This window comes from Lepidochelys kempii, chromosome 1, assembly GCF_965140265.1.
Source record: "Lepidochelys kempii isolate rLepKem1 chromosome 1, rLepKem1.hap2, whole genome shotgun sequence".
In the NCBI taxonomy this organism is placed as follows: domain Eukaryota; kingdom Metazoa; phylum Chordata; order Testudines; family Cheloniidae; genus Lepidochelys; species Lepidochelys kempii.
In genome coordinates this window covers 221,027,135-221,050,812 of record NC_133256.1, presented here as the reverse complement: position 1 = coordinate 221,050,812, position 23,678 = coordinate 221,027,135, and the positions used below count along the sequence as shown (strand labels likewise).

Below are 23,678 nucleotides of genomic sequence, written 5' to 3'. Positions count from 1 at the left end.
GTTGCGCTCGCTCTCTCTTTCTCTCTTCTCTCTTCTCCACACTTACCCACCCACCTTGGGTTCACCTAGTATGTGTCTGTTCTGTATTCTTTCACACAACCTTGCCACTGTTAGCATGAAAACCTCCTCTGCAACTTATATCTGGAAACTCCTTGTAAATGTAAATCTTTGCTTCATTAACTCCCTATTGCTTTTCACTATCAACTGAAAAGAGATTTTTTTTTCTTCTTTGCCAACATCTCTGAATTTCTCTCCATTTGCTATTGTTTTAATTTTATATCTGTATTATTTAACTCCGTATGTTCTTTGGGATACAATTTGCATGAATGATGTTACACAAAATAAAGTTCTGTTGTTTTGTCCTTTATTTCCCTTGAGATTGTTTTGTGAGTCAGTTGTGCTGCATACATCAGGCACATACATCAGGCCGAGTGCTTTCAGCCACCCAAGAAATGCAGCGATCAAGTGTGACCTTGTGACTTGAAGTGTTTCACTGATTTTGTAAAATGTTTTGCTTGCACTTTTTTTGACTATCAGCAATTCAGTCCTGACCTACATGTTGAAGTATCTTGAATCTTCATCCACCAATAATATTTCTTCTTTCATTAAATCATCTGCTGAAATTGTACAAGGTCCCGTATGTATTTCATGTCATTGTTCCTTGGCTCAGCAACAAGGGGGAAATAGAGCCATATGCCGTCATATAACTATATCTTTTCCTGAATTCCATCTGTGAAATCCAGGCCTCATTGATGTCCGTGGCAAAACGACCATTGATTTCAAGAGGGTCAGGATTTAAAGCTACGTCTTTAGTACTGAATGAATTCTAGTGTACAGTTGGGGTTTCTGACACTGCAGGACTATTTTACTAATTCTTCCTAAACTGCAGTTTTCTCTTACAAAAATTGCCCACATTTTGTGACTTGAATATTTTTAAGTTGTGAAAGATTTTGGTTTTGTTCAAATGGATCGGGTGCCAAGGTTCTAGGTTCTTAAATCTCTGAAATGAAGAGACAGCAGAAAATAATCACAAGGAATGAGCATACATTTAGGTTACACTGAACACATTAACAACCCCGTGCAAGATCTGACAATTTAATTCCATCACACATGAAAGTTGGAGAAGGAGAATCCCACTTCTGCAGTTTCCTTTGACAATACAGGGGTTTCTCACACATTTTGATAACTTTGTCCTGAGAGTCCCAGAGGGGACAGCTCACTAATCTGTCTTTTCTTTCCCAAGAAAAGCGGTTGAAGTATTTACACAGTGATAAAGTTTAGGTTTTCACGTATTGCAAGATCATTGTGGTTTTTAAAATATCTACACTATATTTTATATGATCTATAAAACCTATATATTACAAAATAACTATTTTCCACTATATAGTTCAGTAGTTTTCAAACTGTGGTCTATGGATCCCTGGGGGTCCGCAGACTATGTCTAAGGGGTCTGTGAAAGGTGACTATGAAAATAAAGTTTCAGATCCCAGAAAAGGCATTCTGTTTTTCTGATCAATCAAAAGTATGTGGATACCCCCACCTACAGGTCAAAACCGAGAAGTGTTGTCATTACTGTAGAAGCCCACAGTTTAGCATCCTTACACTGTGTCAAATGCCGTGCTGAGCATGTGTATCATTTATAGTTGAATTCTCTTCTGTCAGTTTTCAGTCTGTCTTCTGTGGTAGGGGTCCGTGGACCACAGGTTGAATTACCAAAGGGGTCCGCACCTCTGTTCACATTTTTTTTAGGGGTCCGCAAATGAAAAAAGGTTGAAAACCATTGCTGTAGAGCACTGCCATAACTGAGTGAGTATAGAAAAGTATCAATATTCTTAAAATGTTTCATTTAAGTTACTACTCATGAAAAGGGCTAGATCATCAGCCCTGGAGTTTAGTCGAGGAACAACAGAAACATAGGCAGCATCAGTGCAAGTTTTGCCACTCTACCCTGCCAGTGTGCATGAACACTGACATTGGAGGGATTACCTTTACCTCTGTTGAGACTAAAAAGAGTGTCAGTTTTCATTAGATAGGATAGAGGTGTTCACATCACAGAATCTCCTAAAACTGGACTCGGATGGTCATCACATTTCACAGGGACTACTGTCCTCTGGTGGGTCCATCCACCAGCTTGGGGAAAAACAGTCAGCCATGCCCAACTATGTTATATCCTTCTACATGGGCTCTGTTATTTTTCTGACATAGAAATGCAAAAAATATGGAAAATGTAACAAAAATGATAGTCCTGACCTGGACTGATACTGCAGGTCCTGTGCACACCCAGTAGCTCAAGGGTCACAACCTTCCCTTTGCCTCAGGGGAACCACAGGGCTTACTTGCTCTGTTGGAGCCTAGTGCTGCTGCTCAGGGAACTGTTTGTCTCTCTTGCCTGACCCCTCCCCACTTGCAGAGTTTGGTCCTTACTTTTATATCTTCCAGCTGGAAACCAGAGCCACTCTTTAGCTGCCTCCTAGCTGGATCAGCTGGTTCCCAACACCTGCCTGCTGGGATTCTCTGGAGGCCAGGGCTTGCTGCTCCCTGACTCTGCAGGCCCTAAATGGGCAGACCACTCTAATACATTACCAAACAGGCCCTCCATAAAAAGTATCCATCTGTTCTTCAAGGATTTGTTCTTGCACCATTGACATTTTCCCTTTGACTTCATTGAGTGCAGGACCAGGCAGTAAGTGGGGAAAAAATGCATGCTCTTATCTTAATACTTGTTTGAATCTCTGTTTCATGATAACCAGTGAATGAAATTCATGAGGAACACATTTTTTCATTTCTGATTGGCAGGAGGCCATGTCTAGCCATTGCAAATGACAAGCTAGCAACTGTGATCCACCTGTTCATCTTCTCAGGGCTGGACTTCCTCTAAGTAGGTCTGTTGGTCACGGTCAAGCAAAAACTCCACCTTGTCCAACATATACACTTTGAACAGGACAAGTAGCTGAGAGCATATCACACGTGTGCCCTCTCCAGTTAAGTTTCCTTCTCTGCCTAATTCAAAGTCCTGGGCCTTATCTTGAAATCCCTTAGTGGTCTTGAGACAGGCTACATCAGAGACTGACTCTCTATCAGTGATCACTCAAGACAACTGAATTAATCTGGGACATAGAAATTAGAAGTGCTTAGGGTGAAACTTTCAGGAGCTGGAAGCAGGATGTTCTCAATGTTGGGTGCTGGACTGCCCTAGCTGAGGAGATCTGAATGGATCCCTGTCTATCTGTTTTCAGAGCCCATTCTTTTGATCCTACTTGCAGTAATGAGGGAAGAAGGAATAATTGAAGGTTAGTGGTTTGAAACCTATGATGACAAAAGCAAAATTCCATTTGGGTGATTTTCTGTGCTCATCAAGCAAAGTGAATTTTGTTCCTATATCTTGCAGTTATTGGCATCCTATAAATATAAGAGATTTGACTGTTTTTCCAGACTAATTTTGTAGATAGTTCAGATAAGCATCTTTTGGCTGCTTTATCCAAACTGAACCTGAACTCCAAACCTTTTGAACTTTTCCCCCTCATTAGCATTTATATAGAAATGAGAGTCTAATAATTTGTCTGCACAAATACATATGTTTCTGTTAAATACACCATGTGAGGGGGCAGAGCTCTGCTTTATTGCATAGAGTGATTTATTTCCCTTTGCCCCAAATTGCTTCTTTTGCTGGGAAGAGAAGCTTTGGTTTATCTGTTGATTTCAGACGGTGTGTGAAGTGAATCACATTTCTGCTAGACTATAACTGAAGAGTTATGTCTTAGTGTAGCACAGCCTTCCTTCCCCCCTACAAAGCTATGATTAGCTGGTGTGGGGAATAACTCTGCTTTTGGTGTGTGCCCTGAATTGTGATTGGCCCCTGAGCTCTTCCACTGGGATACTGCCTAAAAATGTCAAACTCAAACAGGGAAGTGATCTCAGAGACCTCAGTTGAAGTAGCTTTTATTATACCAAAAAGAAAATGTCAGCAATCTGATACAAAAATTAGACCATGCCTTATACAGAAATAGTGTACCATATATAATGAACCAAATAATGTGCAGCATTCAATTTGTTGAATTCTTTATATATTAATATGTATTTATATATCAAAGATCTACTTCAAATATATATGACCATCAATATGAATACAGTGTGTGTTTATAACACGTCATAACTACTAAAATAGGTAAATAAGTATGCATCAGCCTCTCTCTTCTAGTGAGTTCAAGTAGTAATTGGGGGCACAAGTGAACGTGAGTTCGTTCACCTGTATGTGATCACCATTTGTTCACATCACAAAATTCAACATGATTGGCTGCTTCTTCTGAAGAGAGCACTAAGGTTGCATCTACACAGCATGCTAGTTTGGGTGGTAGGTAGTGTACGTATGTGCATAGCTCCCCAGCCCAGGTATTGGTAGCCGTGTAGCTGGTGAGGCAGGGCTTAGGTGAGTCAAGTGGAGGCCTGGCTGAAGGCTGTGGGTAAGTACTTGAGTACATACCCTACACAGCTCTCTACTGGCCCAAGTTGTGCCGCCCTGTCTACAGTGCTATTTTTAGCAGTGTAGTGTCCCACTGCCTCCCCATTGCTGGAGCCTTTCCCTGCTGCAGTGAAAGACTCCAGCAACCGGAGGTGGTTCTGGCGGGGGGGAAGGAGGAGGAGGCAGTGGAGAAAGGCTGAGCCTTCCCTTGCTGCAGTGAAAGGCTCTGGCAGCAGGGAACAGCTGAAGCCTTTCCCCGCTGCCTTCCCTCAGCCAGAGCCTTTCACTGACACGTGTAACTACGCACCACAGCGTGGATACAGTGTGCTTTTCACTGCGGAGTGTAGGTACACATGTTCTACATGCCGCTGCCCGTGGTGTTTAGCCTAGGAATGGGCTAGCAGAAGGTGATGTTGTAAGTTAGAACTGAAGTGTTTCGGCAGAGTTGTTTTGTGGCCCAAGACTAGAACAACAGAAGGTTGCTGCAGGATATGATTGAGGTACATTGTCAGAGCTGGCTGGGGGAGCTTACATGATTATACCTTATCTGCAACTTTCTTGTGACTCTACTATCTTTAAGAAGCATCAGAATGACCCAAAACACATGCATTGTTTATGGGCTAAGAACAAACTTTAAAAACTGTCATTCTAGCAAGGGTTTTTCAGCCCAGATTTCAGACAAGTGATTATGCAGGGCTGGACATGCTCTGTTTGTTTATAGCAGTGGTCCTCAACCTTTCACAACTAGCGAGCTACTTCATTATCCGAGGGAGTTACAGACTGACAAAAAAGAATTGTATCACAGTAGTCTGATGTGATGAGCACAATGGAACATTGCTTATAAATAGGTGATGTTGCAAAATCCTCTTTCCCTCTCTCCCTACCTTGTGGCTGCTGAGTATCTCTGCTCTCTTCCCCACTTCCTGTGCAAGCTCCACTCCTGCCTTAGCGGGAAGGAGATGTTGGGGAAAGGATTTTTGGCAGCTTCCATCAAAGCTTGTCCTTTTGCTCATTGCTCCCCTTTTCCCTGCAGCTCACCATTAACCAGCACTCTGCTCTCCCCTTTGGATCCTGACAGTGTGTGTCGTTCACCACACACATGGACACTAAAAAGCCACACAAAGGCCCTGAGAGGCATGGGCAGCTCAGGAGTGGTAGGGGAAGATAAGAATGGTCATACTGGGTCAGACCAATGGTCCATGTAGCCCAGTATCCAGTCTCTGAAAGTGGCCAATACCAGAGCTTCCAGGGGAATATTCAAAACAGGGAAGTTGGAATGATCTAGCCCTGTCTTCCCCTCCTGGCTTCTTGCAGTCAAAGGTTTAGGGTGACCCTAAGCATGGAGTTGTGTTCCTGACCATCTTGGCTAATAGCCATTGATGGACCTATCCTCCATGAACTTACCTACTTCCTTTTTGAACTCAGTTATACTTTTGGCCTTCACAACATCCCATGGCAATTAATTCCATGGGTTAACTACATTATGTGAAACAGTACTCCCTCTTGTTTGTATTAAACCTGCTGCCTATTAATTTCAGGGTGTCCTCTGGTTTCTGTATTGTGGGAGAGGGTAAATAACACATCTATATTCACTTTTCCCACACCATTCATGATTTTAAAGACTTCTTTCATATTCCTGTTCTGAGTCTTTTTTCTAAGATGAAAAGCCCTAATCTTTTTCATCTCTGCTTGTACGCAAGCCATTCCATACCCTTGATCATCTTTGTTGTCCTTCTCTGAACCTGTTCCAGTTCTACCATATCCTTTTTGAGATGGGGTGACCGGAACTGAACACCGTATTCAAGGTGTGGATACACCTTAGATTTATATTATGCTTTATGATATTTTCTGTCTTACTTTCTATCCCTTTCCTAATAGTTCCTAGTATTCTGTTAGCTTTTTTGACCACTGCTGAACACTAAGCTGAAGTTTTCAGGTGATTCCAAGATCTTTCTTGAGCTAATTTAAAACCCATCATTATATATGTGTAGTTGGGATTATTTTTTCCAGCGTGAATTACTCTGCACTTATCAGTGTTGAATTTCATCTGCTGCTTTGTGTCCCAGTCACCACGGTTTTGTGAGATCTCTCTGTATCTCTTCACAGTTAGCTTTGGAGTTTGGACATAACTATCTTGAATCTCTTCAATCTGTCTTGAAGATCACTGATTACACTGGTTCCAAATCTTCTCTCGTAACACCAATCGTCTCCTCCCTAGTCTCTTACAGCTGCCCAAAATGCGGGTGCAGAAACATTTTCTTTCCTGCTGATGTTACTGCATCCTTTGCTCTCCAGATCTGTTCACTGATTTTTCTATTGCCTTCTACATCAAATTCAGGTCCCTTGTCCTTGTAGTCCAGGCATTACACTCCTTAACTCCTGCCTTTCTCTCTTTATCCTCATAACTTTTCACTCAGCTATTTGCACGTAGGCCTCATGCCCAATACACTCTCTTAGTTTCCTTCCCCCACTTTCACCTCCATGTCTCGTGCCCCCCCACTCTGAAACAGCCTGGCTTATCCAGTCTGCCATGCTGCTACCCTTGCTCCTTCAAGTCCCTCTTTAAAAGACTTCTTCCATGAAGCCTCCAAACCCTCATCTCCCTTGCATAGAATCATCATCACAAACACTCAATTAAAAACAAATAATTTTGGAACCCCCGAGAAGTGCATTACCAACTAAATCAAGCCCATTATCTTATGGCTCTGACTTCCTCCTCCCTTCTTCACAGCATTTGTCATTGGCACTCAACAAAGTTACATCTTAACTTAAAGTGTGTCTAGACCGTGACTGCACCTTGAGTAGCGTGACAAAGTTCCTCCTCTGCCTTGGTGGGTCCTGCGCTTATTGGCGGATTTTCTCCCCTCAGAGGTTCACGGCAGCCCTCAGTTTGTCCATTTTCGTGGCTCAAATCTGCCGTTCACTGTTAGCCTCATCACTGGGCCAGCATGGGGAAAGGAAGATGAACAATCCCCGCAGTCTCTGCTGATCCACCTAGAGGATTGGGGAACAGGCTAGAGAAACTCCCCTCTGGTGGAACCCACAGTCCAGTTCAACTCCTCCGGTATCAAGTAGGGAGTTGGGGGGATGGAGGGAACCCAGGCCCGCCCTCTACTCCGGTTCCAGTCCAGGGCCCTGTGGATTGCAGCTGTCTACAGTGGCTCCTGGAACAGCGGTGTGACAGCTCTGACTCCCTGGGCTACTTTCCCATGGCCTCCTCCCAACACCTTCTTTATTCTCACCACAGGACCTTCCTCCTGATGTCTGATAATGCTTGTACTTCTCAGTCTTCCAGTAGTACGCCTTCTCACCCTCAGCTTCTTGCACCTCTTGCTCTCAGCTACTCGCATGCACCACAAACTGAAGTGAGCTCCTTTTTAAACCCAGGTGCCCTGATTAGCCTGCCTTAATTGATTCTAGCAGCTTCGTGATTGGTTGCAGGTGTTCTAATCAGCCTGTCTGCCTTAATTCTTTCCAGAAGGTTCCTGATTGTTCTGGAACCTTCCCTGTTACCTTACCCAGAGAAAAGGGACCTACTTAACCTGGGGCTAATATATCTGCCTACTATCACTGTCCTGTAGCCATCTGGCCTGACCCTGTCACAGTAGACACACATGAACTAGCTTTAATCTAGCTAGCTTGGGTTCCAGAACAGTGAAGCAACAGCAGTGCGACCTTCAGTGCAGGCTGTACAAAGCCACCTAGAACCCTGGGTAGCCAGCGCTGAAACTCACATAGCTGTGCTTTCACTGTTCCAGGACCCAAGCTAGTGAGATTGAAGCGAGCTCACATATGTAACCCTGAGCTGAATTACATTGCGTTGTTGAAGTGCAGACATATCCTATAACTGTAAGCCCTCAGAGAAAGGACAGTGTCTTGTTTAAATACCACACACGCTGATGGTACTTTCGGAACAAATCATAGCGTGGAAGGTAAACTTCAGAATGGATGTATAGCTAAATCCAAAAGATTGGGGTAAAATTTTCAAAAGCACTTAAGTGACTTAAGAGCCATTTCTAGAGTGCTTATTGACTTTCAAGAGACGTGGGCTCCTAAATGCCTACGAGGCTTTTGAGAATGGAACTTAGGCCCCTAAGTCATTTGAGCACATTCAAAAATGTTACATTTAGGCACTGAGGAGCCTATGTTTCATTGAAAATCAATAGGACTTAAGCTCCCATGTGATTTTTGAAAATGGAATTTAAGCTCCTAAGTCATTTAGGTGCTTTTGAAAATTTTACCACAAAACATAAAAATGTCTGTCTTGCTGGATGTTCTTTTAGCATCATGAGTTACACAAGGCCACTACCTTTTTATACACTTCTACTGACATTTGCGCATCACATTTCCAACTTCCTCTGACAACACTAAACAATTTGATCCGCACAAGAATATAAAGCGCTGGCTCTCCACAGAGGCAGACTGATCTTCTGAGTTGCACAGTGGGCTTGAAAAGTGACTAAGTGATGCTGCCTCCTCTCTAGGCCAAGGAAATCCTGTCATGGCATATTGTCACTGACTCTCTCCCTCTGTCACACAGGCTGGTAAAGGGATTCTGCAAACTGTCAAAGTCAATAATGATGCAGTAGCAGATCTGATTCCAGTAGATGTCGTCATCAACCTCATCCTAGCGGCTGGGTGGCACACAGCAGTTCACAGGTAGGGATGAGCACTTGTTTCTCAGATTGCTGGTAAGGTATTATGGCACAATATGGATTTTAATGGGACAGCAAATATCATCCAGCTTTTGTTGGTTACATGATACAGCAGCATTTGATTCCCAAGTTCAGTATCTTCTTTCCTGGGTGTGGTAAAGGCTAAAAGTGCTACAGAAGCCATGAAGACATATCCTGGGATGTGGAGGAGCTTCTTATGCCACTCTGCAGGAATCCCTTTGGTCAGTAAGATCATTATTTAGCACTTATAAAGTATGGGACATACACATGAATACATAGAACTGTAAAAATATTAATTAATCAAAGTGGGAATGGTGTTGAAAAGTTGAAAAGGCTGTCTAGTCTTCTAGACGCTCTTTAACCTAAGGAAAATTGGTGGAATATGGGTTTCAGAGGGTGGCTGTGTGTAAACAAGAGGGCAAATAAATATGACCGTGGGGGTGAGGGGTGGCAAGGAGGGAAAAATGTTAGAACCTGCTGAGGAGTGTCCTCTGGATTCTATATGGGCTAAATCCTTACTCACAAAAATCTCCTATAGATTTTATTGGGAGTTTTGCCAGAGTAAATACATGAGTTTTCAGAATGTGTCCCTTATATTTAACTGGTGCTCTCCTGCTTAGTATACTAAGTTCATGAGGCAGAGCTCACCTCCAGTTATACTCATTAATAACACTGTCCTTATTAGCCAGCTTACAACTGGGCACAGACTCCTACAGCTGGGGAAAGCCATGAATATGACATGAGCAACCCTTAGAAAAAGCCAATATACACCCATATGCCACATCATCACCTCTCTGAAGCAGCTGTGTTACACTGCAGAATATCAGCTTTCATTTTTAAAAAGTAAGTCTCCATCTGTTATGGTTGCAGAGAAAACCTTTAAAATGTGAATTGTGTGTAAGGGCTTGTCTACATGGGGAAGTTAAGGTAGGGTGTGACCTTAAATTGCTATACTTATACCAGTAGAACTCTCCGGGTTCATGCTACAACAGAACAGCTGGGCCGCAGCAGTGCTTCACTGTAAACTCTACATATGACGATGGGAGGGATTCTCCCATCAGCATAGGTAATCCACCTTCCTGAGAAGCAGTAGCTAGGTCAATGGAAGAATTCTACATGAGGACTTAAGTTGGCTTAACTACACCACTCAGGGCTGTGGATTTTTCCATACTTATGTCAATGTAGTATAGACCAGGCCTCCATGTGGACATTCTTATTGCAATATAGAAGTGCCCTTTTCTGATTTAGCTTATATCATTTTGGAAGCAGTATAAGACAAGGTGAAAAAGCCACTCAGATGTTTAATATGAAGAGGGGTTATACTTGTATAATGCTTGCAGTTTAATTTTACTGATATGATTATACCAATGTAACTAGAAAAATCTCCCATTTAAACAAGTCATAACTGATTCAGAGAAGAGTCTGCAGAGAGCCTTGAACAACAGCTCTGAGGATTTTGAACTGTCCTACTCATCTCAGTGGGGTATTAATTCAGAGGCCCACTGATGATCATTTAAACGTCGATGCTTATGTAAAAAAGGAAAGGAGACTTGCATCTGCACAATTTACTGTAAGTGGTGTCTCATTATGGTGCCGCAAGTGGGTGGCATTTGGGACATAGCACCACTTCTCCCCACCCCCAGTCAAGAAAGATCCACACCCAGGATTATTGCAACTGTCCAAGTGCATATTCAAGGGGGAGAGAGGCACAAACACAAGGAGCCCAGCGGAGCCAGGTGGCACACTGTCATATTTTGAACATCTGCCCAATCTACTGTGAGTTTTTGTAATTCACATGGCAAAGCCTGTTTTGTGGGCAGGGACTGGAAAATACCAGCAACACTTTGTCCTCAGTATGGCTTTTGGATATGAGGGCTGAGGATTTACTTCCTCTCACTTCATCTCTGCAGGTAGAGAGCTCTCCCTGTAGTCATTGGCCGGATGGGATCCTTACTCACAAGCTATGACCAATGCCTGTTCCTCTGTGCAGTGCAAGCACAGATGGGAGACCCTAGTTTCTCTCTTCAGCAGTAACTTTTCTCCAGCTAACTACAGTCCTGAACCTTTAAAATTCTACTTCTTTTTCATATTTCCTACCCTACATGGTTACAGCCATTAAATAACACAGTTCTTTAAAAAGGCAGCTCTTGCCAGATAAATGGAATTTTAAAACTCCAGAACTGTAATCACAAGGTGGTTCTTCTCTTGAGGTGTCAAGTTAAAGTCATTTAATTGTCCCCCTTTCCCAAGCAGTGCATTGAATCAGCTATTCATACGGGTGTTTTCCAAATGGATGTGGTGTTTCATAGATGGAATATTTTGTTTTGAAAAAAATTGCGTGATTTAAATAGGTAATTATGTTACAGGTTCATGTGGGGGGTATTAAAACCCAGTTCTTTGCCTGGTAAACGCACATGTATAAGGCACATTAAAGATTTAACATCTTTTCCCGTTTAACTTCTTGTTCTGACATTTAAATCTGTGTGTATTGGGAACTATGGTGTAAGCTTCATGGATTATTATAGAGGCCTAAGTAATTGTATGAAATCAATACAACACAAAAAAGAAAGAAAACATGAAAGCCAGTCTTATCCTTTATCCCTTGAGCCTAGGCTGAACAAAACCCACAAACAAGAGCCAGAATATGGGGAGCCAGAAATGAGCCTTAAAAGCAGTTTAGACTTTGCAGTTTCATTTTTCTCCTCATTCCCACCCAACAGCGACTGGCAAAGAAGAGGAGTGACCAGCACAAGCAAATGACAGCACAACGGCTCCAAGTCCAAAAAACAAATGCCACTCCCCTCCACCAGGGAGAAGCACCCTCCATAGAGTGCTGTCTTACCAGCAAAGCAGGAAGCAGAGAGAGCCCCAGAGCCAGACTTCCTGGGTCTGTGAGCTTCGAAACCCCAACCCATTCCCCCTCCAGGAGAAAGAAGGGCCTGTCTTACCACAGGGACTAGGAAAACTACACCTTCCATCATTCCCAAACTGCCTAATGCCTGCACCTAAAATAGTGGAGGGAGAAATGGCTCCTACTTGCAAACCCCCTTTCTGCTACTCTGGAGTGGAGTTTGAGCAGCGTTGCTTCTTCCCATAGCAACAGCATAATGCCCAAAGGTATTGAGAACCTTTGCCAATTGGTTCACACCCAGGTCTCTATCAAAACCAGCCACAATTATTACCCAACACTTCTCCCCAATCCAAGTCTTATCTGGAAGAAATGCAAACAGGAAGTGCAAACCAGGACCCCGAATACAGATTGGTATAAATTTGCTGCCAATTGTATGCAGTCATACAACAGCCATTTCGTACAAACTTACGACGGGGGGAGACAAACATCAGGATATCATGTTCCCGCTGATGAATGTGAGGTGAATTGTCAGGAAGTCCTTTATACTCAAGAGGTCCTGACCTGCTTCACTGAAACCTCAGTATACCACAAACCTAGACCTGTACAAGGCAAGCGTGGAGGGGTATCAGTCACCATATTCCAAATGTAAGAGAAGCCACCTGGCCAAGAAAAAATAGAGAGAGGATCCAGTCATTCTGCAAATCCAAAGACCAGTTATACATGGTGCATTATGCTAATCTATAGACTGCAAAGAGCAAAGGGTTCCGAGAGGGACTGCCTGAGTTGCTGCCTGATATGTTAATGAAGTCCCCAAGACTTATTATCCTGAGATCTTTCACATCCATATTGACAACAACTCAGATACAATAGCCCCAAACCTTTTCTGTATATTTTCCACTCTCTGTTTTTGACAAGTCATCTTTGGACCTGGACATGCTGCCAGTCATATTTTAGCTTGATTTTAGACTTGGCTTGGATACAGGGGACACAAGAAACTGCCGTTATCCTGGACTGACCACAACTTCCCCCCAGGCTGAGATCAAAACTGACCTAATGTACAGGCAAGAAGGAACCATAACAACAGTTGGCCTCAGGCTCAGGGACTGAGTTAATTTCCACAACACTATTGTAGATAATGCCTCACCACCAAAAAAGATCGCAGAATAGAAAATCTAACCCATCACTATGATAACTCATTAGCCACCTCTGTAACCAAAGTGCCCTTCTCCTCTACAGATCTCCTTTGTTTCTTTGATGTGCTGAAACAAAAGCAGCAGGTGGAAGGAAGCTGAGCTCTTATGTGTGTGGCATAAAACTTGGGCAGATGCAGACAGACACCAGTACAAGGAATTCTTGTGAATCTATGGACTACTTGTGGAAGAAACAAACAAACAAAAAAATTCCACCTCTCCTTCACCACAGCAACAGTAGTTAAATCATACTCTACTGAACTATTCTGGACCATGAATTGTCGTGTTAATGGGGAATGTTCTCACTCAGCCCCAAAACTCACCATCTCCTGTTGCAAAGAGCTATCAGTCTACTTCTCATAAAACATCACCAACATCAGAGAGGCGCTGCTGGGACACCATGTACTGTACATTGGCCTTTTCCACCGTAACACAAAACCATCCTCCTCTGAAGCCAGCCCAGCTCACAACAGGAAGTTCTAGAAATACAGGAGAAAAACTGAGCCACCACCTATGGTTCTGATCTAAATTCTCATTGACTCGTCAAAGAGTGTCAAGAGCATCCGGGACTCCTACTAACTGAGATACCTATATCTTCACTGAGGAGGAAAATCCTGCAACCCCCCCTATAGTGTGTCATAATCTGGCAAATACTTAAGAAGCCATCCCTTGACATAATCAACCTCTGTAACTACCAGCAGGTATCTAACCTAACTGAGAAGCTCTCCAGGTGTCTCCTTCAACTCTTCCTAGGTGCTAACAATATCTTTGACCCCTCCCAATCAAGCTTCAAGCCAAGATATGGAACAGAGAGAGTCCTCTTAGCACTGATGGATGAACATCCTTTAGCCATGGACAAGGGCCCTTCATCTACACTTGTAGTGCTGGACCATGATACCGTCCATCTGATGTCCTGCTTCAGACATGCAGCAGGGATTACTAGGATCATGCCACGATGACTTCAGTCATTCCGCTCAGATCGCAACCAGAAAGGCATGACTGATTTCTGCTCCTTCATCTGCAGAGCTCACACCTTTGGAGTTCCTCAAAGATCTGTTCTCTCGGACACTCAACATCTATATGAAATCACAAGGGAGACTGATCAGCATGAACTACAATGCCAACAATGAGCAGATAACACACAGCCCTACATTACCTTCTCATCAGCTGAAAACAACACCATTTCTCATCTATCCAAGGCCTTGGTTGCAATCAGCAATTAAATGAAGAACAGTCTCCTGAAGCTGAATCTTGGTAAGGGAGAAGGAAGCACTTCCAAGAACTCCTCACCTCTATAACAACACCCTTCACTGAAGGCATTTGTCCTCAGATTAAGTCACTACTGCTTCAGTATTCACCCGATCTCCTCACTGCTTCTGGATGCCAGCCATGGCAGTGAAAAAAGTCTTTTTCCATCTTCTCCTGGCAAGAAAACTAGGCCTCCTCTTGTCAGATTTGGAGTTAACTGTGGCGATTCATGCATTTGTGACCATTAGGCCATATTCCTGTAATTCTCTGTATCTGAGTATGAAACCAAAGAATTTAAAATGCTGGTTCAGATCACAGTAGCCCATGTGCCCATCAATGCATGGCTGCTGAGAGCACATCACTCCACTTTCCTGACTGGTTCCCTGTTGAATACCTGGTGAAATGTAAGATTTCAGTCCTCCTCTTCAGAGCCCTCTGTGGAATTCACCCATGTTACATGAGTGACCACTTTACCCCTGTGTGACTTGAATGCCCTTTGACAACCACATTCCACTGGAACAAGAGAATTGTCAACCTCAAGTGTGAAACTCATGAATACAGAAGGTAGCGTGTTCTCAATGACTGGCTTATGAACCTGGAACTCACTCTCCAGACAGATCAGGATGACCATGAACTTCAGTATCTTCAAAGCACAATGCCGTACCCACTTTTTTGACCTAGCCTTCCCACAGTGACACCACAACCAAAAATTAAAAACAAATAGGTAATGCTTTGCAAGGAACACAGAAAAGAGAAAGAGATTTAGTTTATATGTACATTTCATAATTTTGGGAGGAGGTTAGATACCATAATGATGGGCATTATGTAAGAGCCTAGATAGTGCATGGCAAGTTGTAGGACAAAGATAAACTGCTTACTTGATGTGCTTTTTATTTTACGAAATAAGAAACACACTTTAAATAATCAATGTAAGTATAGAATATATTTAAACAGTGACTGACACCAGCTGGACAGCTTTGAAAAACGTTCTCTAAATTCTCTTTATATATGTCCGGGGAAATAGTCAGGTTTTACCTCTAACCTGTCAAAATGGGTAAGAGGGTTTTTTTTAAAGCACCTAAGTGATGTAGAACCCAAACTCATCTCGACACTTTTGAAAACTTTACCCAGTATATTCACAGTGGTGACTGAAATGAGTAACCCCAGGCATGGAGCAAGTTGGTGTTATTCTAAGCAGAAGTGTAGCACTAGATGAGGTCTTCAAGGCAGTAGGAAGGTGCAGAGATGCACTGCCCACAGGGAGCATTTAGTATGTTGCTATTTATCTTACAGATGAGAAAACTGAAGCACAGAAAAGTTAAGTGATGTATCCCCACAGCTACACAGCTGGCTTGATTCTTATTGATGCTAAAGCCCCTGTTACACCACTCGGACAGTATAAGAGGCCTTCAAGGAAGCATAAATTACATTTATGGCCTCTATACGCTGCCAGCATGATGTCAAAAGGGCCTTAATGTAACTGAGACTCAGGCCTGAAGACTGTGTAGCAGAGCTGGACTATAACTCAGGTCAGTTCCCTTTCTTACCCACGCTCACTACCCCTAAGGAGAGGGCTAATCCCCCTGTCCTTGCGTTTGCTACATGGCAAAAAGGAGTTGGAAGGAAGACTCATTGCACCCTCTTCATCTCCTTGTGCACCTGTGCATAGCCAGTCATGAGCAGGCTCATGGTAAATATAATATGGAATAGCATAGACTTCTCCAATGTAATTTCTACACAATAACACTGCTAAATGCAATAATCTGCAGCTGACAGTGTGGGCTAGGATGGAATTTATTAAACAATTCCTTACCCTGTAATTTAACTATGGTTTTTCTGTGGTTCCCTTGTTTAATGCCTGTGGGACTCAAAAGCAATTACAGATTATCATTACAGACTTCATTTGGCTGGCAAAACCACTCCATGTTGAAATGAGATATTTTGTGGCATGTAAATCTAAAGGGAGAGTCTGAGCATTTCTAACATTCATTTCTACTATCTACCCAGTAGCCTTTGGGGTGTTTCATGCCTTTGTTTATTAGTGGTGCTGCTATATGGCTTACTAAAAAAAAAATCAGAGATCAAGAAGGTCACTATCATTTCTGATCAGGTGACATTCTACAGGAAAACCTTACCTTGAAATACATCAGAGAAATGTGGGACTTTATCACAGAACTTGCAACCTCATTCCAGGTTTTGATTCTCTCTCTCCCATCTGGGTAAATGAAACACATTATTTTGGGGAAACTGGGGAAAATGCAAGAATTGCCCCAAGTCACCACTGGTTTTTTTGATCTAGCAAACGTGGCATCTTTCAAGTAAAAGATTTTTAAAGCACATCGTGTCTCCCTGACTTTGGCTTGGTGCTTGGACAAATGAGTTACAACACATTAAGAGAAACTCTGCAGTAAATAAAAAACTGCTTTTATTAATACTTTCCTTTATTGTTTTCATAGTTTGTTTAATAACTGATGTATAGATAATTTATCTCAAGCCAAATCTGTTATTTATTGATTGATTGCATACACTACCTAGATTCACTGCCTGGATTTGATTAATCTTCATTTTTAATTGTATTTTGCATTTATATATAGGATGAACCTTGTTTAGTGTCCTCGTTTTATGAGCTGCTGACTTTCATGCTTCATTATAAGGCTTTGTGTGGCTTGATGGATTCTTGCCTAATGGCTTTCACATGTATGTTAAATTAAGATTTGTTGTTTGTTATACATGCACTTATTGTAGCCCCTGCAGTCAGGTTTCCTGGACCTTGGTGCACAATGCATCCTTAGGGCTTAACCCCTTCCTGCCCACGCTGTAGCAGGGTGGACAGGAGGCGGTTAGGTTATGTCGGTGTCCAGCAGCAGCCTGGAAGTGTTAGCTGTCTTTCGACACTGTGTGGACAGGAAGAGACAAGCTGCTTCCAGCCACAGGGGTCAGGGGGGAGAAAAGAAGAGATGAGCTCTGCAAATACATGGGCCAGGTCATCCCTTTCCTCTCCTCCACCTCCCCTGTGGTTGGTAGCAGCTCCTGTCCCTTCCCTCCCGCACAGTGCCGAAAGGCTGCTGCTGGCCACATTCTGGTGTGAACCCTGGCAGATATCTGGGAAGGGGGAGCATGTGACTTTGTGTGTGTCTTTCCCCCCCCACCCCCCCATGTGTTGCCTCAGGAAGACACGGCACCAGGAACTGGGAGAGGCAGAACCATACCAGGAGCCCAGCCAGGCATGGAGGGCAGAGTGCACCATGCGGGGAGGGGAGGGGAGGGTCAGTCGTGACAGAGACATACGGGAGTGTGTGTGTGTCACCTCTCCCCGTGTGTGTGTAGGAGGATGGGGTGTGTATGTCACCCCTCCCTGTGTGAACCCTAAAGCCTTAAAGATAAGAAGGTAAATAAAAATAATTCAACTACACAGTATTTCTTTTTAATGGGGGCTCAGTCAACTTGATGTTAATTTGAACATCTGTACTGCATAGTTCTGATTGATCGCCTTTGACCTCGCTAGAATACGAGTAATTTTACCAGGTGCCCCATATTCAGCATAGGGAAATATGGTCACCCTACAGATAGGCAACTGTTGGAATTTTCAAAAGCACCTAAGCAAGATAGGCACCTACTCCCACTGAAATCAATAAGAGGCCTAGTGTCCTTGGCTAACATTTGCCCTCCTCTCACGACTGTGCTGTTTGGTTGTCATGCTTCGCCACAGATGTAGCTGCATTTCATTAGTGCTGTATGTTGTGTATAGATTTAAAGCATTTGGGGATGAAAGACCCTATGTACAAGTAAGATATTTTTATTTTTAGAATGTGTTTTGTTTGATTATTTATTATCTAGTTAGCTTGGATTAAACTATATAGAGATAAAGTCTACTCTCATTTGTACCTAACTATCTCCACTGAAGGCAGTGAAATTACAAAGCTGTCCCATAAACTGAAATAGTACAGTGAGACGTAATTGCCATATTTCAGTTAAAGTATTTCTTGCTGCCATTCTCTTGTCCATGATTTTAAGCCCCACCTCAAGATAACTGGATAATTTTTTTTCTGTTTTCTGTTTTCTATTTTCTGTTTTTATTTTATTTTATGTTCTATTTTCTATTTTTCTGTTTTCTATTTTCCAGACCAAAAACAATGATGGTGTACAACTGTACAACAGGTGGAATCAACCCTTTCTGCTGGGGAGATATAGGTAAGTTCTAACTAAAGCAAGAAAACAAACCATCAGTGGGGTTCCAGACATGGAAACAATGGTCCTGGTTTTAGCTGACAGACTCAGTAGCAGCAGCCTGACCCTGTAAGCGCTCAACATGTGGAACTCCCTTTACAGTGAACAGGTGTGCTGCGTGCAGAGGTTTCACAGATCAGACGTAACCCCCAATTCAGAAAAGCACTGAAGCATCTGCTTCATTTTAAAAGTGTGAATAATCTCATTCCTGCTCATCAAACCGTTTAAGTGCATGCTTAATTTTAAGTGTTTGAGTAATCCCATCCCCATTCATCAAAGCCCATGCTTAAGTGCTTTGCTGAACTTTTAAGGTTATGAAGAAAGGAGTAGGAGGTCATGGCTTCAAGTTCCATAGGAAGATGCTATAAATATCCAGACCCAAATTTCCTCTTTTTTGCTTTATTGTGTTTAAATCCAGTTAGAAAACCTTTGACATGAATGATGTAATTTCCAAAGGCCGCTCTAATTATCAGAATAGAAAAAGTTAGTATATGAAGAGAAAATAAAATAGCCGTTTCTTCATGTTTCTATGGTGCACCTTAAGCATACAGTCTTGAAATAGAAATGTTTTTGATTCACTTGAAAAGATGACCCTGGAAAGAACAGACTTAATTTAACAGAGTTTGCCTTTCATTGCAAAAATCTTGTCAATACAAATGTTGAAGCCATTTTCATGGCTATTTTGTTTTTGTTTTTTACTTTTGAGTGAAATGTTTTTAATCTGGCATGATGCTGAGTCAGAGACGATGGAAATGTAAGGATAAATCCTGAGGTCTTTACTCAGAAAAAATGCCACAGAAAGCCAAGAGCAGAATTTGGTCCATACTGTAGAGGTATCTTCAGCTACAGTATTGAAAATCAGCATAACCAGTCAGTATACTGCAGCAGAAACATATTGGGCCTGATTCTCCACTGCCTAGCACAAACTGTCTTCATACCGCTAGTCGAGATCAAAGCCTTCATAACACTCCTATTTGTCACCTTTTCTGTTTTATTTTCCGCATGTAATTTTGTTAATGAAAATACTGATACATAAATGGATTGTACCTAATCTTTTCCTAGCACAGTGCTCATTAGTCTAACTAGGAACTTGGATTCATCAGACACTGTAACAGAAGCTTGCATTTCTGATGGTTCAGCTCCATCCACTTACATCCAGATGCACAAGGCAAGCTTGTGCATGAGCAGTTCGGCTTTGTAAATGGACTGAGGGCAAAATTCTCTCTGATCCGCAGTGCAGATCTGTCGTGCATATTTTTCTGCCCAGAGCTGCCATTGAGGTCAGTGAGAGTTTGCATGGGGACTGAGTGCAGAACGTGCAATGGAAAGATTTACTGTAGATTTGGGAGCAGAATTTTGCCCTAAATGAAGCGGTACTGTTTCTGAAGTGGGTTTGAGAAGGGATTACCACATTAGTAGTTCAGGTTTACCACATAAGTATTGTCTTCAAAAGCAAGTGCACAAGTGGAATTTCCAAATGGTCTGCTTTCCATTTCCTATAAATAAGGATACACACTTTTAAAATGGCCTTTATACATGACAGACTTTCTGAACCTTTCTCTGTGTAACTTCCTATCTATCCTCTATGCTTTTCACGTTGGCTCCTACATTCCAGGATTTGTGGTGTGTACTTTTCATATACAGAGATTTTTAAGGCCAGAAGGGACCATGAAGATCATCTAGTCTGACCTCCTGCATAACACAAGCCATTGAACCTCACCTAATAATCCTTATTACAGGCAGGACTGGTAGCACTTCCCATTATTATACCCTATTTTCAGGTGCTTATAACCTTGTCAAAATTTAATTGTTTGAGCTGAAATTTCCCTTGTCAAATCTGGAAAATTAGAGTAAAAAAGGTCCAGCCATTTCCGAGAACGAAGGTAGGGGAAAATACATTGTTTTGCCTTTGTTAAAAAAAAATTGAGCAAACTTTTTCTTTGAGATCTTCCAGCATGCCCATGTTTTGAAGTCGGTAGTTGATCTTTGGAAGAGGAGTAGACTTTGTGTCATGGATGTCCCTTATACCATCCCTATAAAAATTGTCCCATAATTGGCTACAAATAGCCATTGAAAAATCACAGTTTAAACATGCTCAGTAGAGACCTCTTAGAGTTTAACCGTTAAAATCTCTGATGGCTCCATCTTTATTGAGCATGCTCAAACCTCTCACAGCTTCTAGTGCTGACCGGACTGCATTTGCACCACCCCACAGAGTGGCTGAGCATGCTTCCTCCAACCCTGAGTGATGGGGAGTCAGAAGGACTTTCCCTGTAATGACTGCTCCAAGTTGGGGTGGGGAACATGCTTGAACAGAAATCCTGGAAGTCTAAATCATTATCCCAATTTTACAGATAGGTAAACTGAGGCACAGAGAGTGACGTGACAAGCCTAGTCACCCAGAAGGCCAGTGGAAAACATAAGAGCTTCTAATGTTGACTGGTTCTTTTCCCTGCTACCCAGAATGCTCAGGTTCACAGACAGACTCTTTAGCTGAAGAATTATGTTTGTTTGTTCACTGCATCAGTGAGTGATCAGTCCGTCGAAACAGGGCACAGCATAGGGTTAAATGCAAGCACACACCCACATTCAGGTGCTCGCTTTAAATACATTGTTACAAAGTTATTCATTCTATACTGTAGAGCCTCCCTATCATGCCCTTCACAGTAGGGAATGTTGGGCTGTAGTTAGGGGCTGCCAGCTTCTCCAGCCCGGAGCTGCAGCAGTGGGCTGACAGGCCCTGGAGCCTCAGCCTGGGCAGAGTGCTCCTCCTGCCCCACAACTGGGACAGAAATCTCCTCCAGCCCCAGGCCCAGAGGAGCATGCTGCCCTCCGCCATGGCCCCGGGGCCAGAGGAGCTCACTCTGCCCCCGCCACAGCCCCACCACCACCTTACTATGATGAACCCCTGGCTACACAGAACAAATGGCTCGGATCCCCAGGGTTCATTATAGCAACAGTGTACTGTAGTGTATGAACACCTTTTCTGCCAGGTGCTAAGATTAGTTTGCTAACTCATTTATTTACCTGATCAGGTTGCTGGCTCAGCTTTTTACCTGGTTATTCTCTTTCCTTGCAAGACAAGCAGGAAATATACCTTCTACATATTACATCCTACATAGCCCCTTCTTTTCTTATTTTACGTGCAACACTATCCCATAACTTGTTTCAGTTCTTTATTATGTAGTTGTCCGTTTTTTCCATCTCAGTGTGTGTCCAGAAAAATACCCCCTGCTTGGTGTGTATTAGTCTATAGGCCTGTTTGTTAGCCGGGGATAGAATTTTGGCTTTGACTTTTTCATTCTCTTATATCCTTACTAATATGTGTGAACAAAGACATTGTGTGTTACACCTGCCCACAAGCTGATGGGGTGAAAAGAGGTAAGAGATAAAGTTAAAAGTGTTACAGGGTATGCTGGGAGTGCAATATATGAGCATACACTGGACAGCTGCCTGGCTCCTCTCTCAAGCCAAGGTCAAGCAACCAGTTAGGAAGAGCAAGTGGGGATGGGTAGCGGAGGCATAAGAAACACTAAAAGCCAAAGAAAATCCTGGCCTTGGCCAGAACAAAACCTCACTCCTCACCCCTCCCCTGGGATACAAAAGAGGTGGGACAAAGACCCCAGACCCATTACCCTCCAAAACGGAACTTGACCATAAGTTGTAAGGGGTGGGACTAGGGGTGTGCACTTCAGGTATATTTGGGCTTGCTAAGAAGGAGGAGGTGAGAAATGGGAATGGGGACACAGGCAAGGTTCTGCAACATCAGAGCTGGGAAGGGGGACATGGGATAAATGCTCTGTGACATCAGAGCCGGGAACATACTCTGCCAGCATATAGAGCTATGGAGCTGCTTGCCTGAAACTAACCCCAATAAACATAGCATTGCCTGCACTTTGGACTTCTGGTCTAGCATCAGCAGCTGCCGTCCTCCTCTGTCATGCCCAAATAAGTCCAGGTGACCATGAGTTAGATGATTATTCCTAGCTCTCTCTTTACATTGTTCAGTGTTAGCTGTCGCAGCGTGCCTATGTAAGTGATACCAGAGATGGCTTCAGCACTCAATTTACTTTTATGTAGCGGGCCCACTACCATACATGTGGGGAAAACAAGACTTGGGCCGTAGGATGTCAACCAGCAGGGCTAGGCTGCTATTGGTGGCCTCTTTACACACAACCCAAATCCATGCCCCACATATCTTGAGAATGGCTACACGTCCCTATATATGACACCAGATAATGTTGCCAATTAATGTTCCATACATGGGTGTGAGATGTTAGGCCCGGAATACACAATAATCTGTGCTGTAACAGAAACAACTGTTGCTAAGCATTTTGAATATACATCCGTTGCCGTAAATTTTGTAGAAATACACACAACCATCCTACCAAACAAAACACACAGATTACCACTAGGTGCAGGAGGACCAGGTGTTGTCTTCGAGTTCTCATGTTAGCATACATTAAGTCATCCCACCAGTTATTGGCTTCTGCTGCTCTAAACTCTTTTTCCAACCTCATTCACACTTAATTTGAGGATACGTGACATCTTGCTTGTTTCCTGAGCTGTGTTCCATACGACCTCTACTGACTTCAGCAAGGCCTTCCAATGCATTGATTGCTGAATCTCTAATTTTATGTTGTTAAACACATCTCCCCCTGACTAGGTTACATTTTGAGTGATAATGTTGGGCACAGTTTGCCAATTTTAATTTCCCAATTTTATACTCTTTAATGAGACATTGCTGCACCATGTGACTTGTGAGATCTTTACACAATGTATATACCCTTCCAAGGTGACACTTGACACATTATTAGTATTGTTTAAATGAGAGCAGACCTTCCCATTCCCTACATGTGTAACATGATTTTTGGCAGGGGCACTTCCTCTAGATGGCAGTTCTCACTTGTGTTCCAACACCCACCTTTTACCAGTTGCAATTCCCCTGGCTGACAAACCCAACTATCATAAATTTCTTCTACACATATGGAAAAATCTGCATCACTGAGCCTTCCCTCCTCGTCTAC

General features: G+C 42.9%; 1 protein-coding gene across 5 annotated transcripts in view; it reads left to right on the top strand.

Moving 5' to 3' along the window:
• The window catches only part of FAR2 (fatty acyl-CoA reductase 2), a 212,307-nt gene that overhangs the window by 161,950 nt on the left and 26,679 nt on the right, over nucleotides 1-23,678 (top strand). For all 5 annotated transcript variants that reach the window (XM_073315155.1, XM_073315174.1, XM_073315146.1 and 2 more), the window contains 2 exons: nucleotides 9,000-9,118; nucleotides 18,548-18,615. In XM_073315155.1, the coding sequence (XP_073171256.1) occupies nucleotides 9,000-9,118; nucleotides 18,548-18,615 (187 nt within the window). The remainder of the gene's footprint in view (nucleotides 1-8,999; nucleotides 9,119-18,547; nucleotides 18,616-23,678) is intronic.